The 16,777-nt window shown below is 40.2% G+C and overlaps 1 protein-coding gene across 1 annotated transcript in view; it reads left to right on the top strand.

Moving 5' to 3' along the window:
• The window catches only part of Lepr (leptin receptor), an 89,243-nt gene that overhangs the window by 31,932 nt on the left and 40,534 nt on the right, over positions 1-16,777 (top strand). The window contains exons 7-9 of the mRNA XM_021159648.2: positions 9,164-9,308; positions 15,824-16,114; positions 16,264-16,381. Coding sequence (XP_021015307.1) covers positions 9,164-9,308; positions 15,824-16,114; positions 16,264-16,381 — 554 coding nt within the window. The remainder of the gene's footprint in view (positions 1-9,163; positions 9,309-15,823; positions 16,115-16,263; positions 16,382-16,777) is intronic.

Consider the following 16,777-nt stretch of genomic DNA (forward strand, 5'->3'; position numbering starts at 1 on the left):
TAGGTAAAGTTCTTCAAGAACTGAGGACTGGGGTTCACTGTCAACTTTCCTAAGTCAGGACCTTAGATAGTACACATTTACACTAGTTTAGCTTAGGCCTTTTTTTTTTTTTTTTTTTTTTTTTTTTCTCAGAATGCTAATGATTTTATAGAGAAATTTTTTTCTGGGAAGAAAAAAAATGTACCAAAAGTCAGAGGACCAAATGTACCTTCTACAAACCCTGTGTGGCTGTTAACGGTGAATTTTAAGTTCTAAATATTTATGTCACTAACTAGAAAATTTTGCCCAAGGTAAAGTTCATAAAGAAGCCAAATTTAAAATCAAATTGACAAAAGTTCTTGCATCGTTATGTACTTTCAAGTACATTTTGTTCACATATAAGAATTAAATACTAGCAATGTGTGTGTGTGGGGGGGGCGGTGTCAGAGTACAACCTTGAGTGTCAGTCATCAGATCCCATTTTATTTTGAAGCAGGGTGTCTGTCTTGTTTGTTACTAACATATCAGGCTAGCTGGCCTGAGAGCTGCTCGGGAGTCTCCTGTTTCTACTTCCATTTTATAGTGAAAGTACTGGGATCATAGACGCTTGCAATTACATCCAGCTTTTATGTGGCTTCATTGAATTCAAAGTAAGGTCCTCATGATTGTATAGCAAGCACTTTACCCACTGAGCCATCTCCCTCAGCCTCTACGATTCCTTCTCTTCTTCTTCGCATGTGTCTTAGGGTTCCATCACTATGAAGAGACACCATGACCACAGCAACTCCTATAAAGGAAAACATTTAATTGAGGCTGTCTTATAGTTTTAGAGGTTTAGTCTATTATCGTCATGGCAGGAAGCATAGCAACATGCAGGCAGATATGGTGCTGGAGGATCCAAGAGTTCTATTCTATATCTTGATGCACAGACAAGAAGGAGACGGTGGGCCATACTGGGTGTAGCTTGAGCATATATGACCTCAAAGCCCACACTTCCTTCAATAAGGCTATGCCTCCTAATAGTGCCATTCCCTACGGCCAAGCATTCAAACCCATGAATCTGCGGGGGCCATACCTTTTCAAACCACCACAAACACTATATCTCATTCTCATATCTATGAACAAGCTTATTCACTTTTGAAGGTAAGTAATAATTAAATAGATAGTAGCAAGTTCCATATTTGGGTCTACTTTCCCCTTGGCCTGTCAGAAAGTCTGCTGCTCTTGGCAAACACTGTTCTTCTAGGGGAGGGATGGCTTGTTTTGTACAGTTTGGCAATGCTAAAATGATGGCTTGCTGCAAGGTGAACTTACTATGGCTAGGATGTGGAGAACTAATCTCACTACATGGGTCAAGTTGTTTAACAGTGTTGTTCGGCTCTTAATTCTGATTCCTTTTGTCTACTTATTATATTAATTATTAGAGAAGAGTTGAACTTTTCATGAGTAGTTATGAAATAGCCTATTTCTTCCTGCTATTAGGTACACACATATGGTATGTACTTTTGGTGACCCTCCTCCACAGTTCTTTTTTATATGAATGACTTCTTTAGCTTGGAAAATAATTATTGTATTCCATTCAACTTTATTGACATTAAGGTAGCTCTTCAACTCTATTTTGATTTATCTTGAAATAGCATATCTTTTTCTAACCACCTTCTTTAGTGAATTTGAGTTTTAGTGTTAAAATTGATTTCTTATGAGAGGCTTATAATTAGGTCTTATTTTTTTGCCCAATTCGCTACTGAGTGCCTTCTAAGCAAGACATTTAGGCTATTCGCATTTAATGCCACCAACTCTAGTCTCAAGCCTTCTATTTTTTCTTCTTTTCTCCATTTTTTGTTTGTTTGTTGTTTGTTTTGGGGTTTTGGATTTTGGAGTTTGGAGTCAGAGTTTCTCTGTGAAGCTCTAGTTGACCTGGGGCTTGCTTTGTAGACTAGTCTGACTTCAAACTTGAGATCTGCCTGCCTCTGCCTCCCAAGTGCTGGGATTAAAGGCATGCGCTACCACAACCTGTTAGTTTTAGCATATTTCTACTGTTCCATTTAATCTGCTTTGTTCCTTATTAGCTTTATCTACATGACTTATATTTTAGTAGCTTTTGAATTATGACACGTCTTCGAATCTAAGCAACTCTATACCACTTTGTATGTCATGTGTCATTTCAGGTGTACAGCACCAGCTCCCTCAAGCTTGGTTTTAATACTGCATACTTTAGTTTGGTCTATGCAATACCCTATAAATACATGGCTGCCAATCTTGACTTAATCAGACAATAAATAATTATCCTTGTAGTCAAACTTTATTCCTTTGAGTGACCTCAGATTTCAAGCTTTTATTTTCCTGTGCTCAGAGCCTTCCTACAGCATTTTTATAATGCAGATCCGAAGATGATTCTTAAGTTCAGGCATGTCTGAAAAAGCTTTTATTTCATATTTGTTTTTAAGGCTATTTCTACTGTGGGTGGTATGTTAGGGCAGTGGCTTCTCTTTCTTGTTAGTTCCTTTGCCCTCTTGCTTATGCTACCTTGACCGTCAGTCTGCTCTACCTCTCTATTTTTTTTCTGATATAGCCCACCTTTAAGCTGGATCTGATATCCTGCTTTCCAAATCTGCTCAGTTTCCATACCCATCTTACATTTTGTTCTTATATTTGAATATAGGCCTGAAGTCATAGATGATTCGCCTCTGCCCCCACTGAAAGACAGCTTTCAGACTGTCCAGTGCAACTGCAGTCTTCGGGGATGTGAATGTCATGTGCTGGTACCCAGAGCCAAACTCAACTATGCTCTTCTGATGTATTTGGAAATCACATCTGCCGGTGTGAGTTTTCAGTCACCTCTGATGTCACTGCAGCCCATGCTTGTTGGTAAGTTGCACTTCAGAGTGACAGTGACGCTAAAAAAAAAAAAAAAAAAAAAGAAAAGAAAAAGAAAATCAATCATGCAAAGCTGTTGAAAGGTTACTTGTGGGTTAAAGATTTCCACCGGCTTACATCACTGTGATGACTACTGAAAAACACGGCTAGTCCTAGGGTGTTATTGGCAGCTTCTCCACGTGTTCACAGTAGTAAACATCTCTACCATTAGCACTGAAATGGTCTCTTGAAGCAGCTTGGGCTCCTTTAAGTCTTGGATTTAGTGAATGGATGTGTATTGTTTGATTACCATCTGTTTATATCATAGGTAACTATTTTTGAGAATTATTAAAAACCTATTTCTCCAATAAATATAACTTAGAATTCATATATGCAGGGTTTAGCATAGAGGCTGGAGACCCTGTGAGGAATGGGGCAGGGTTCCTACTCACACAGCAGAGCTGTAGCACTGAGCAGAGTCAAGTCAGAGCAGTAAACAGTCAAGCCATCCACTACACAGTCCAAGTACAAGACAACCTCACATGGGTGGGACACCTCTCTTTATTTTTATTGCAAAGATCCTCAAGCCTCCTTTAATAAACTTACATATTTAGTTCACAGATGTCAATCACATAGGCAGGTATTAGTGTACTTCCTTAGTTTTATATATACAGGGAGGGGCATTATGTGCTACTTAGCAGTGTTCCTATCTTTTGCTTCCCTTTTCTGAAATGATAACATGCAACTCTTCATATGTGTGCAGGTGCATGAGGAGGCCAAAGGTCAATGTTACATTTCCTCCTTTATTGCTCTTCCCTTTTTATTTTATTTTATTTTATTTTATTTTACTTTATTGGGAGATGATTTCTCACTGAGGCTGGAGCCCACCAGTTTGGCAAGACTAGCTAGGTCCTGGGCTGCAGGGACCCTCGTATCTTTGGCCCCTTGGCACTAGGAGTGTAGGCACACACCACCGTGCATACGTTCCTGTGTTTTATGGGGATGCTAGGGATCCAAACTCACGTGATAGGCACTTTACCAGGTGCGCAGTCTCATCCCCCCCAAACAACTCTCCACATTTGCCTTTGATTCGTGGGTCTTGATGCCACTGAACACACTTGTCCATTTCTCTCTCACAATTTTATGCACAGCTCCAAACATTGCTTCTTTTTACATGACCTAAGATGGTTCTTTTGGACCCTTGTTTAACAATCTTTAGCAATCGAATTTGTTCTCAAGAGACATAAGCATGGTTCTCTTGTAACATAATGATAATAATACCTAAGCAATTCAATTGTGGAATTACGTCACAGGAAAAAGTGATAAAATATTTATTTAGTGTCATATTCTTATCTTTTCAAAACTAGGTAATTCAAAAAGCACTTAGATCAGCACTGCATCTAACTTGATTTCCAAGAAGAGTAGTGAAGGTAGCATGTGACCACTGAATTTATATGTATTCAGAAATTCCTCTTAATTCTGCCCTAATACTGGGATGTTAGAAAAAAATCAATTTCTTATATTTGAACTTAAAATTTGTAAGTGCTGTGAAAGAACGAAGATGTATTATGTAGTAATGTTTATTTGGGGATTGTCATTTCCGCTGTGATGGTCAATGATCTATTTAGTATTAACTAAACGAAGAAGAGGTATACATGTAAAACTCCAGAGTAAGAAATGCTTCAAGTCAGAACACATTCCCTGTGTCAAGGGAAAAAAAAAAAAGTCCCTGTGATGAGTGAGGAGCACTCAGAAGTCCCCATGTGTGGAGTTAGTGGAGTGTGCCTCATAGGAGATTGGATCAGAGTTATAAGGGACAGAGAACACCAGAGGCCAGGGTTAGAGAGTTTGGATTTGATACCATTCATATGGAAACTTTTGATTAGGGGTTGATAGGATCAGACGTGTGATATGATCACATGTATCTGTATGTTCAGATTCTATTCTACCTTGTGAAGAATGTAATTATTAAAGGGAAAAGATCAGGTGTGTGGGTAGGAGAAGCCTAGATGGGAGGCTGTAGAGATTGGCCAGTCGGTTTAGGGCTGTTGCAATAAAGGTGTATGCAGCTGATAAGATTCCTTTGTAGGAGCTGGAGGACAGAGAGGAATTAAGGTTTATCCTTCAGTTGGTCCCTAAAAATCTCCATCAATGAAAACACCAGTTCTTTAGAGAGGAATGCTGGGGGTTGGGTGCATATGCATAAATCAAGGTCACTTTGTGTTTGAGATGAGTCTTAGAGTCCTACAAGATATTGACTAAGCAGTTGGATATAAGACTCCAAAGTTCAGGGGGACTATCTATCTATCTATCTATCTACCATTGAGAGTTGTTAGCATATGGATTCTGTCAGATCATCCAGTTAGAATTTAGGAAGGAAAATGCTAACTGACTTTAGTAAGACTTAAGGAGACTGTGTTGTCTTAGAAACTGTGGATAAAAAAACATTTCACTGAAGGTGTTTGCAGGTATGTGGCACAGTGTGCCAAGAAACAGAATAAACTTAGATGAAGAGTGACACCAGACTTGGTAAAGGGTAGTTATCTCGATCACAGCTGAGTTTGTGATTGGTGAGAAGGAGCTGACCCAGGTAGGCTGCTTAGGTGGAAGGTAAGTCTCCCCAACTCTTGATGAGTGGGTGAGCGGCAGCAGTGCTGGGCTGGGTATAGGAGAGCCAGGGAAGCATCTTTAATTAATACATAAAGATACGTATATATCTTTACCTATGTTTTCATATGACTGCAAAGATAGGAAATGTGAAATAGCCTGCAATTGCATGTAATTTCACTATTCTTTACTGTATCTATTTTTTATTTTTATTTTTTTATGGTTTAAGAGCTTTATTATAGAAAGGCAGGGGGAAAGAGAGAAGGTAGAAAGAGAGAGGAAGAAAGAGAGGGGGAAAGGCTAGAGAGAAAGAGAGAGTAAAGGAGAGGAGAGAGGAGAGGAGAAGACAAAGAGAAAGGAGAGAGGAGAGAAGACAAAGGGAGAGGAGGAGGGGAGAGAGTGAGGGGTAAGAGGGAGACAAGTATTTATTTTTTTAAGTTTCCGTGTTGTTTTTGCTCCTGGGAATATGGTAAAATTGGCATGTTAGTGTTTAGCTCCCCCTTTTTATAATAACTTAAACTTGCAACAAGTCACAAAAAATAAGTGTCTTCAGATTTGAATAAAGGAAAAGACAAAACAACATCTCTAAATTCCTGAACAGATAGGATGTGTGAGAACTATACCAGTTTGGGTTGAAAATATCATTGAAACCACTAAATGTGTGTTATTGTGATGGCAATGGTCACGAACTCATCAATTTCTATTCATTATATACACCTTGCAAATTTAGAGACATGCTGAGGTGAAAATGGATGTACAGTTTGCCATTCACACACACTTCTTCTTTATTGAAAAGAAACACTCTATTTGTTAATTTCACAAGTATGGAGCCTGGAGACATGGCTCACCATTTGAAGCACTTGCTGAAGACCCAGGTTCGGTTCCTTGCACCCACATGGCAGCTCACAACTGCTTGTAGCTGTTGGAGGCTCGGACGTTGCTTTCTGGTTTCCTAGGGCAACTGATGAACATACCATGCACAGGCGCATACACACATACATAGAAATCCAAACAATACGCTTTACAAAACCAAGTATGAATTTGCAGTAAGTCCCTTGAACTTCAGAAGTTAAAGATTTTCAATATTCCACTGCAGTGTGAGTTTTAATGGCTGCTTGAGTTCATACCTTTATGGTATGAACCATAATTTATTAAAGTAATCTTTGCTTGTAAGATGGTTTCTTCACATATTTAAAATGTTTTCTTATTGGTTGAAATAATCAAGTACTTATATATGCATATACATATACAAGTGTTAATATGTACATTTGAATTCAGAAATCATTTAGTTAGTTAAAAATCCCCATTACGTTCAAACATCCCACTTCTATGTCTATATAGAGAGTCACGTCCTTCTAATGGTGCATTCTTTGCACAGTCATGTTTGTTCTGAGTTAAGTAGGTGTGCTTTGGATTGCTAGTTTACATGGATAGACATGCTGACTTTGCCCAGGTCTGTCTGTGCATTTTCTGAATACTGTTCTGCACACTGTGCTTGTCCTCATGACCAGGAAAAGCAGGCACAGTGACCGGGACTAGGCAGCGACTCCAAGTAAGACTGAAAATTACTAGCAACATGAAGTTAGGTAGACTTTTTATAGACGGCAATCACATTTATCAAAACCGTCTCATTTGCTGATTTCCAGCCTTTCCCACGCAGGTGAAAGAATGAAGACAGAGTTTGCTGGGATGAACGCTGGGATGGAGCAAGGAAAAGGCCCATTCTGCCCCTCTGCTTTAGCTCTGTAGTTAACCCTCAAATGTTAACATTTAACATTTTAAGTAGTTGAAAGATAAGCTATTCATCTCAACTTCATTTTATTCATAGACGATTGCCCTGAAAATTGACCAGCTTAAAAGTCTTTTTATCTTTTTTTTTTCTTAAGTGAAACCCGATCCACCCCTAGGTTTGCATATGGAAGTCACAGATGATGGTAATTTAAAGATTTCTTGGGACAGCCAAACAATGGCACCATTTCCACTTCAATATCAGGTGAAATATTTAGAGAATTCTACAATTGTAAGAGAGGTAAGTATATTTGGGTAAAGGAAGTAAAATTTTAAGAAACAATTAAAGATTGCTAAGTCTCTTAGAAATCACCTTGCTGCTAAATATGCCTGGGCTCTCTAGAGTAGAATGGACTATTTTTACTATTACATATTGAGATAGTTTATGCTTGATAGAAAGCCAGGTATAATTTTTTTTTTTTTTTTTGACACAGGGGTTCTCTACATAGTTCTGGCTGTCCTGGAACTTGCTCTGTAGACCAGACTGGCCTCAGATTCAGAGATCTGCCTGTCTCTGCCTCCCGAGTACTGGGATTCATGGTGTTTGTCACCTCCATCCGGCCAGTTATACCATTTTAACTTATAACTCTTTTTATCTGTAGAGTTCTGACTTACATTGCATCTTTACTTTTTCATTGCTTAGTGTGTTGACAAACCATGTATGCATTTCTGCCATGAAGTCGGTCAGCATCCTCTTTCCCTTATACACCGAAGTGTTTTTTGAATGGCTGTTTGTTGAGTTGATCTAGATGCAGCAAGATACCTAGAGGTCATAGAGCTGGATAAGAGGATGATGAAAGACTGTCATAGCGAGTGGAGGTTGGGGCAGGCCTCATTGGGAGGATGACATTTGAGCAAAGATTTGAAGGAGATGGCTGTGTAGGTGTCTGGGGAACTGGACACCAAGCAGATGAACCAGGACTGCAGAGGCCCGTGTGAACTGAGGCTGAGTGGAGAAAACTGTGCCGTGGATGACATCAGAGGTGGGGTGGGTGGGGAAGAGAAGGTCACAAATGGCCCATGGGGTCATGTGAAGACTTTCATGGCACATAGTGAACCTAAGCATTACATCATTCCAAGGTTAAACAACAACAACCACAACAATAACAACAATAACAACAACAACAACAAATGATCTTTTTAGAACATTGTTACTTTTCTAAGGCCTTATGTTTGCAGAGAGCAGTTTGGGAACCCTCCGTGTTGGGTGTATAAACAAATGCAGAGTGAAAGCTATGATAATGAGTAAGATACTTTCTCATTAGGAAGTTGGAGATCACAGGATTGTAATGAAGGTCCTAATACTGTTCCATGCATACCTTACACTTTTCATAATTTTTAACCTATGACCCCTTTCTTCCTCTCACAGTCTTGAAGAGACCAGGGAGTTTGATTGGAACACATTTTTAGAAAACTGAATGAGCTGCTAGCTAGAGATCCTAGCTAGAGTTTGGTTTCTGCAGGGTTTTGGCCTTAGGTGTTTCCTCCTTTACTTTGTCAGCGATGCATTGACTCATGCCCTGCAGAGGTCAGGATCTTAATATCATTGGTATTGCTCTTCTGTGCAGCTTTCCTTCAGGACCCTTACAGATCTCTCTACACCTCTCCACGTTGTTTTTTTTACCAGTGTGACAGATAGCAAAATGGCTACAAGATTCTCAATAACTTTGGGATCATGGACGTTATAGTGTTCAGTTACTATTTGTCAATAGTCACATTTGTTGCTCAATCTGCAGGCTCTTGAACGTTTCATTGACAGGTGCATAGTATTTCTTTTTCACTTGGCCATTGGTTCCTGTTTTAATTCTGTTTTCAGACAGTTCATCTGTAAAATGATAGCTCTTTGAAATTTGCCTAGGCTTATGTATAATCAGTTTTGGCAAACATTCCACACCAACTTGAAGTTCTGAAATTTCAACATTACATTTAACAGGCTGCTGAAATTGTCTCAGCTACATCTCTGCTGGTAGACAGTGTGCTTCCTGGATCTTCATATGAGGTCCAGGTGAGGAGCAAGAGACTGGATGGTTCAGGAGTCTGGAGTGACTGGAGTTTACCTCAAGTCTTTACCACACAAGGTAGGCCTTGTAAAGTTGCTCTGTGAATATTCTTCCAGACCTTGCCTTTCTTGCCATTGGAAATAGTATTAAATTGTATTTAAAATTCTTTTTAGAGACAAGGTCTGGGTATATAGATTAGGCTGACTTTGGGCTGACATTCTTCCTGTCTCAGAGTCTCTTGAGTACAGGGTTTGTAGATGGGAGTGCCTGTGTACAGTTCCAGGGTGAGTGCCTGTGTACAGTGACAGGGTGAGTGCCTGTGAACAGTTATAGGGTGAGTGCCTGTGTACAGTTACAGGGTGAGTGCCTGTGTATAGTTACAGGGTGAGTGCCTGTGTACAGCTACAGTTTTCTTAACTCTCAAGCAGGCTAATCATTGATGAAAATTGAATCTGAGTTCTTATGTATGTGTTTCTAAGACACTTTCTGACTGAGTTATTTTTTTTTATTATGAAAAGAGAAATATTTAAGCTGAGCATGATAACGCATGCCGGTGCATTCAGTATTCTAGAGCATGAGGCAGGAGGATGAGGTTTGAGACCAACCTTGGCTATGTAGTGAAAAAACTTTCAAAAATGATCCAAAGTTATTTTGAAATTTCCACTTTAAGAACCCAGAGCATACCTTTTACATTGTTAGTTTTTAAATTTACATTTAGAATCTGAGTGTATTCATTTGACATAAACATAAGATGTTAAAAATGCTTACTTAACTTTAGAGGCAGGTGTGTGTGTGTGTGTGTGTGTGTGTGTGTGTGTGTTGAATTTGGTTGTCTTCTGCTGTAATTCTTTACCTTATTTTTTGAATAGGGTCTCTTCCTGGTCCTGGAACTTGCTGATTTAGTTGGACTAGCTGGCTGGCCAGCCCCTGGGATCCTTCCAGGGTCAAGGTCACAGGGTCAAGGTCACAAGGTCCAATCACTGGGCTTTTATGTGGTGCTGGGCTCCTGAGCTCAGATTTTCACTTACTGGTCATCTCACCAGCTGCTTTTGGAGTTTTCAGAATAAAGTCTTCACACTTTCAGAGTTCTTGTTTCTTTTAACTGTTCTGTGTATTTATTTTTATTAGCTATATTTAATACAGAAAGATGGGACAAAGAGCTCACAGGCTATATAATTTCCCATGATGTGTTTTGGGGAGAAGAAAGACTCCTCTTCATTAGCAATATCCTAGGGTCTTGGTGCATGCATTCCGGGGGAGGGTGGAACTCTAATTTCTGGTAGAGGGTGTTCATTCATGAAGCAAGACATGCACATCAGTGCTCCTAGAGCAGGGCACAGGCCAGTGGGTAGGCCCAAGAGTGGTCTCAAGCCAGGAGGAGGAGCTCCATTTCCTGGAGTTGAGGCTACAGGTGGGGATGGAGAGCCCTGCCCTGGTAGGTACTGGGGTCCCAGCAATACTGGCAGTGGCAGCAACAACAGTAGCTGCTATGCTGGGGGTTCCTTTCTTATGCCGTCATTGCCTGCTGGGATGAACTCAGGACCTGGGGCCAGGTCATCCGAGAAGGATCTGGGGATTATGGTTACCAGTTGCTTTCCTAACCGCAGGATCTTTTGTAGTGCCACCAGCTAGCGCCAGAACAACGCTAGTTTCTTCAGAGGGTGTCTCCTCCACAATGGTGGATACCATGTTTTCCCAATGCAGTGACAGCAGACCCTAAAACTGTTTTCTCTTTTCTTTTCCTTTCTTACCATTCTCTGGCTATTTTTCTTTCTTTGGTTTGATCTCTAGATTCATAATAACTACAGAGGATCAAAGTTGTATTCATGCCAACAGGCCTTGAGGGTATCAGTGGTGATTCAGCCATCTCTCAGGCTGCGTCTCATTCTGGAGTCAGTGTGCTGCCATATCATGTGATGGTTTCCTGCAGGCATGTCTTCTGTTCCACAGTTTTTGATGTCAGCAGTAAAATGTTGATTTTATCTCTACAGCAGGGTTTCCTACCAATAAGGCAAGCTTGGCAGAAGCATAGAAGCTTTCCCCTCGGTGGGTGGGTCCTGTTCTTTTCTTGGGATCAACTATACTGCTGTTTATAACTGCTTTAATAACCTGTTGGTGGTATCCACTAAGAACTGGCCCAGCTCTGCCTGGAAATCCATCCCAGAGCTTATTACTGCCGAGAACACTGTAGATACAGCAGACACACTTGGATGCTCACTAAGGCTATCCTATATCTGACCTAGACTTCCACCTCTGGCACATGTGATTCAGCAGCCTTTCAGGTGTGAGCGATCTCCTGGGCTCTTGGTCTCACTGCAGTGACTCATAGACCTGTGTATCTGGCCTCCAACCACCTCTCTTCTCTGCCCACTTTCCAAGTTATTTTTAACATCAGAGAAACTGCAATGTATTTACAGTTTTCTCAGAGAGGTGAGATGCGGTGTTTCTCAGAGTCCTGAGAATCTTGTGTGGTTTCCACAGTTGAGTTGTGAATTCAGGAAGACACTTAATTGTGTCTTTGTTAGTCTGCTCGTTCATTTTTCACTCAGGTTCATTGTGGTCACACAGAAATCGCGTGTAAAATACTGAGCACAATCCATCCATTTCGTTCAACACATTTCCTTATTGATTACCTACTATTTAAGAAGTGTTAATTAGTCTAAAAGCAAGTTGCATCAGTGTCTTAGAAGCATTGATTTTGGAGTCTACAAGTTTATGCAAGGACCAACATGGTGATTTCTTTGGAGAGGTTCTTAACCTTTCTGTGCCTCAGTTTTCCTGTCTGTAAAATCAGACTGTTTTTCCACGAGTAGCATGAAAATCATACAACCAAGTGCTTATTACAGCACTAGACTCTTAACAAACATTTAGTGAATATCTGATACAATTTTAGTTTACAGAATTCACAGCCTTGGTATTCAGAATCTCAAAACCTAGAGAGGGGAAGGGAGACACTAATTGCTTGGTGCAAAGTGAGATTGTGAGAGGGAGCAAAACTGAGTGTTGAACAATGGCTCAGGGTAGGAGACTCCGGGGCCCACGATGTGAGGAGACTCAGGTGATGGTTTTGTATCTTTATTCCTCAAATAAGTTTCTACTGTCACTATGTGTGTAATAGGATGCTGATAATTTGGGTTTTGAGCTTTTTGATTGTTTCCTAAGGAAAGCTGAATCTTCTATGATCTGGTCTTCCTGACCAGCTCTGCCCTATGAGTCACATGGAAGGAGGGTGAAAATGACAGTATCTCAGGTGGAGGCTTCTGTGTGGAGTATGAGGCCAGGTAGGGAGGCAAGGGGGAAGCTATACAAAGGAAATAGAATGCTACCACGCCCCCTACTCTGATAGTTTGTCTCTATTAACCACTTGGCAATGTGGAAATGTAGAAAGCTTGTTGTGTTTGTTATTGTTTTTTTTCATAATTAAAATGTAAAACTTTTTCATAAAAAGAGGCAGGGTTAAGAGAATCAGTGTTGTTTTGCAAAGTTTGCTAGGATTCAAAGTTGAGTATGAATGCTTTTCTAGAAACTTCATTTAATATACTGGTTGGTTTGCTGCATTTTTGATCAATATTTGATCTCATTTAGTTTAGGCCTTTAGGTGGATATGTTTCTAGTTCTGTTCTTCTTTACAATGTATGTCAATATCTGCAAGTTTAAATTTGCTTGTTTTTTTTTTTCAAATGCCAGCTCATATTTTACATTCTCATATAATATAGTCAGATTATCTTACAAAGCATACACATGCATACCACTTTGTTGGTCTGTTCGCTTGTGCTATAGCCAGACATGTGACTTTGAACAGCTAGAGTTCTATTTGTCATTCTGGTGTATCTCTAACCTTCAAACATGCCAACAGAAACATTATGCGAACAACAACAACAACAACAACAAGAGCAAAACCAAAAACCAAAACATGAATAAATAGCCACTGTCTAGTCAAAATTACCACCCCCCCAAATCAATGTTAAAAGATGAAAATGTTCTTTTAGCTCACATTTTAGGTTTAAATCGTGACCTTGTTGCTTTGAGCCTATGACAACATAGCCCATCAGTAGTGGGAGACTGAAGGAGAGAAAATCTGTTCAAAGCAAAGAGAGATGAAGGCACCTAGGTCCCAGTCCCTGTCATGGGCACACTCCCAGTGACCTGACTCCTTGCAGGACACTGTCCCTCATCGATGCCAACAGCCACATAGCCTGGTGCCCCAGCCTTCAGCTTAGGAGCCTCTGGAGACATTTAAGGTCTCAACCATGATTCCGCCTGCTAATCTCAGATGGCTCAGCTGCCAGTAGGTGAGGATTAAGAGAAACGAATTCACCACATAAGAAACAAACTAAGACACTAGTGCTTGCAGTGGGAACAGCAACTTGTCTACTCACATAGCTCCCCCGAATATTTCTCTTGATGCCATCATTCACTGTGTGGATGTAATGGTTGGTGATGTGCACTGAGTCACAGTCTATGTAAGCAGGCTCTGTGTTTTCTCTTTAAAGGGAAATCAGCATGTCTGCCCCTAGAATTAAAAAGTCTGTTTTCAGCCGGGCGTGGTGGCACACGCCTTTAATCCCAGCACTTGGGAGGCAGAGGCAAGCAGATTTCTGAGTTCGAGGCCAGCCTGGTCTACAGAGTGAGTTCCAGGACAGCCAGAGCTATACAGAGAAACCCTGTCTTGAAAACAAAACAAAACAAAACAAAAAAGTCTGTTTTCTGGAGCCGTGATAAACACAAGCTAAAAAGAGTTTTACCGGAAAATGCTGTGAATTATGATCTGTAATTTTGAGTAATTGATAACAGTAATACTGATCAGTAGAATATCCTGTTATTCATTAATGTAGTTATTGTGAAGTTATCAGAGGGTTTTTTGTTTTTGTTTTTTTGCTATATAAAGAAAGTTATAGCTGTCCCATTCCTCAAACTAAATGTTGCATAATATTTACTAGGATAACTTAATTTACCAATGAAGTATTTAGCACTTTTTTCAAATGTTTCATCAAGTTTACAATTAATTTACAGATCGTCACTCTTCTGAAGTCTGTCTGTCTGTCTGTATATGACTGCTGTATTTGCATGTATGCCTGCATGACAGAAGAGGGCATCAAATCCCGTTTTCAATAGTTGTGATGGCTCTTAACCATTGAGCCATCACACCCCAGTCCCCAGATTGTCACTTTCTATTTTTGTCTTAAAGTTTAGATTTAAGTGTTTAATCAGTCGCAGATGGTATGGTATATATTTTAACTTTATTCCTCAATTAAGTCTCACCAGATGCATTTGATGTTGACCTAAAACACCTTGAGATGTTAAGAATAATCTGCAAATGAAGAGCCTAAATTTGTGAAAGTTAATCTGTACCTTTCTAGAAAGTAAGCCTAATTCTGAGGCTTTGAGACCGTTCAGAGCTGAGACTGTGGATCCTGAGTGGGGTTAGCCATCTCTCAGGTGTTTGGCAGACAGGAGTCAGCAGTGAGTTCCATTCCCTTGAAAGCTGCATGTCCTTAAGACTGGAGTATACTCAGTCATGCCCATAATCCAGTGGCCCAGCTTCTGCCCAGCAATATAGTGTTCAGGGCTGTCCTGTTTCTGTTTACCATAGATACACTCAGCACATGTGTGCAGTGTGCACAGTATGTAGAAAACCATTGCTGTAAAATTAGCATATTACGGAGCAAACCATTTACCTATTTTACTGCTTATTAGAAGCCTTCATAACTATAAAGAAAACAATAGCAACACACTGCTTCTCTTCAGGATTTTGTGTCATAGTGGTCTGTGCTAAGAACACATGCTACATGTGGGCTGGAGAGGTGGCTCAGTGGTTAAGAGCACTGACCACTCTTCCAGAGGTTCCTGAGTTCAATTCCCATCAACCACATGGTGGCTCTTAGTCATCTATAATGAGATCTGACGCCCTCTTCTGGTGTGTCTGAAGACAGCGACAGTGTACTCATATATATAAAATAAATAAATCCTAAAAAAAAAAACAACCCACATGCTATGCTTTACTGATTCTCTTGAAATTTTAAAATTATATTTGCTTTGCATGCATACGTGTACCATGGTCGGCATGTTGAGGTCATACAGCAACTCTCAGGGATCAGTTATCTACTTGTATTATGTCAGTTCTATGGATAGAATTCAGCTCGTCGGGCTTGGTGGCAAATACCTTCTAAGCCATCTCACTGGTCCTCCTTTTCTCCCTATCATTTATTTACTTGCTTATTTTTCTCTGTGTGCCTGCACATGCACAGTCAGCTTAATAGTCTGGTGGAAGATGGATTACTGTGCTGGCATATGAAACTTCATTTAGTTAATTTTGCGTGTCGCTTGGAAGATGACAGTTGCTAAGACATAGTTGCAAAGAATGAGCTTCATGGCTGGAAGCCTGTCGTACTCTTCACGGAGGCTCTGTTCATTTGGGAGCAGGGGTTTCTGCCATTCTAAAGGGCTGTCCACAGCAGCAGCAAGGTTCTCAGTGCACACATTTGATTTTGGCAGGGTAACCAGGACGTGGCAATCTCTTTCTTGTGGTTAAGACTGCTCAGATGACAGTTTCTCTTTCCTTCTAAACTCTCACCTTCCTTTCTCTGTTACAGATGTTGTGTATTTTCCACCCAAAATTCTGACTAGTGTTGGATCGAATGCTTCCTTTCATTGCATCTACAAAAACGAAAACCAGATTATCTCCTCAAAACAGATAGTTTGGTGGAGGAATCTAGCTGAGAAAATCCCTGAGATGCAGTACAGCATTGTGAGTGACCGAGTTAGCAAAGTTACCTTCTCCAACCTGAAAGCCACCAGACCTCGAGGGAAGTTTACCTATGATGCAGTGTACTGCTGCAATGAGCAGGCGTGCCATCACCGCTACGCTGAATTATACGTGATCGGTAAGAATCCCAAGGCCGCGTCCACTCCGTCCTAGATCACGTCATGGACTGCATTAGAGTCCTACTAAAGATGCCAGGAAAATCGTTGTATTTTTTCATGATTTTTGGTGTTTTTACTTTATATTAATATTTTAATGTGTTTTAAATAGATGTCAATATCAATATATCATGTGAAACTGACGGGTACTTAACTAAAATGACTTGCAGATGGTCACCCAGCACAATCCAATCACTAGTGGGAAGCACTGTGCAGCTGAGGTATCACAGGTGTGTATGGTACTTTCTTCTTTGTGTTTCCCTGGGGATGGCACAGTTAAAGGTTCTGTTAATTTATTACTATAGCAGAAATCTGGTACGTTTTTCTCACTGAGCAGAAGTTTGAATATAATTCATTAGAAAAATGGTGAGCAATTACATAAATTGTAATCTTTGAAAAATTTACACCCAAGGCTAAAAAAAATTGTATTTTGTTTTAACTTCATATTATCATGTTTACTAACCAAATTCCCAGAATTGCGTTTTTGGCTTTTGAGTGGCATGCAAGAGAGTTATTTCTATGCAATGCATTTTGACTCAGGGAATGGGCCAAAGTCGGCTGTGCACTGTTTTAAAAACCTTACCATCATTCAGCTAAAGGCCAGTATTAGAAGAGAAGAGACAGAG

The sequence above is a fragment of the Mus caroli genome, chromosome 4 (genome assembly GCF_900094665.2).
Source record: "Mus caroli chromosome 4, CAROLI_EIJ_v1.1, whole genome shotgun sequence".
Lineage (NCBI taxonomy): Eukaryota > Metazoa > Chordata > Mammalia > Rodentia > Muridae > Mus > Mus caroli.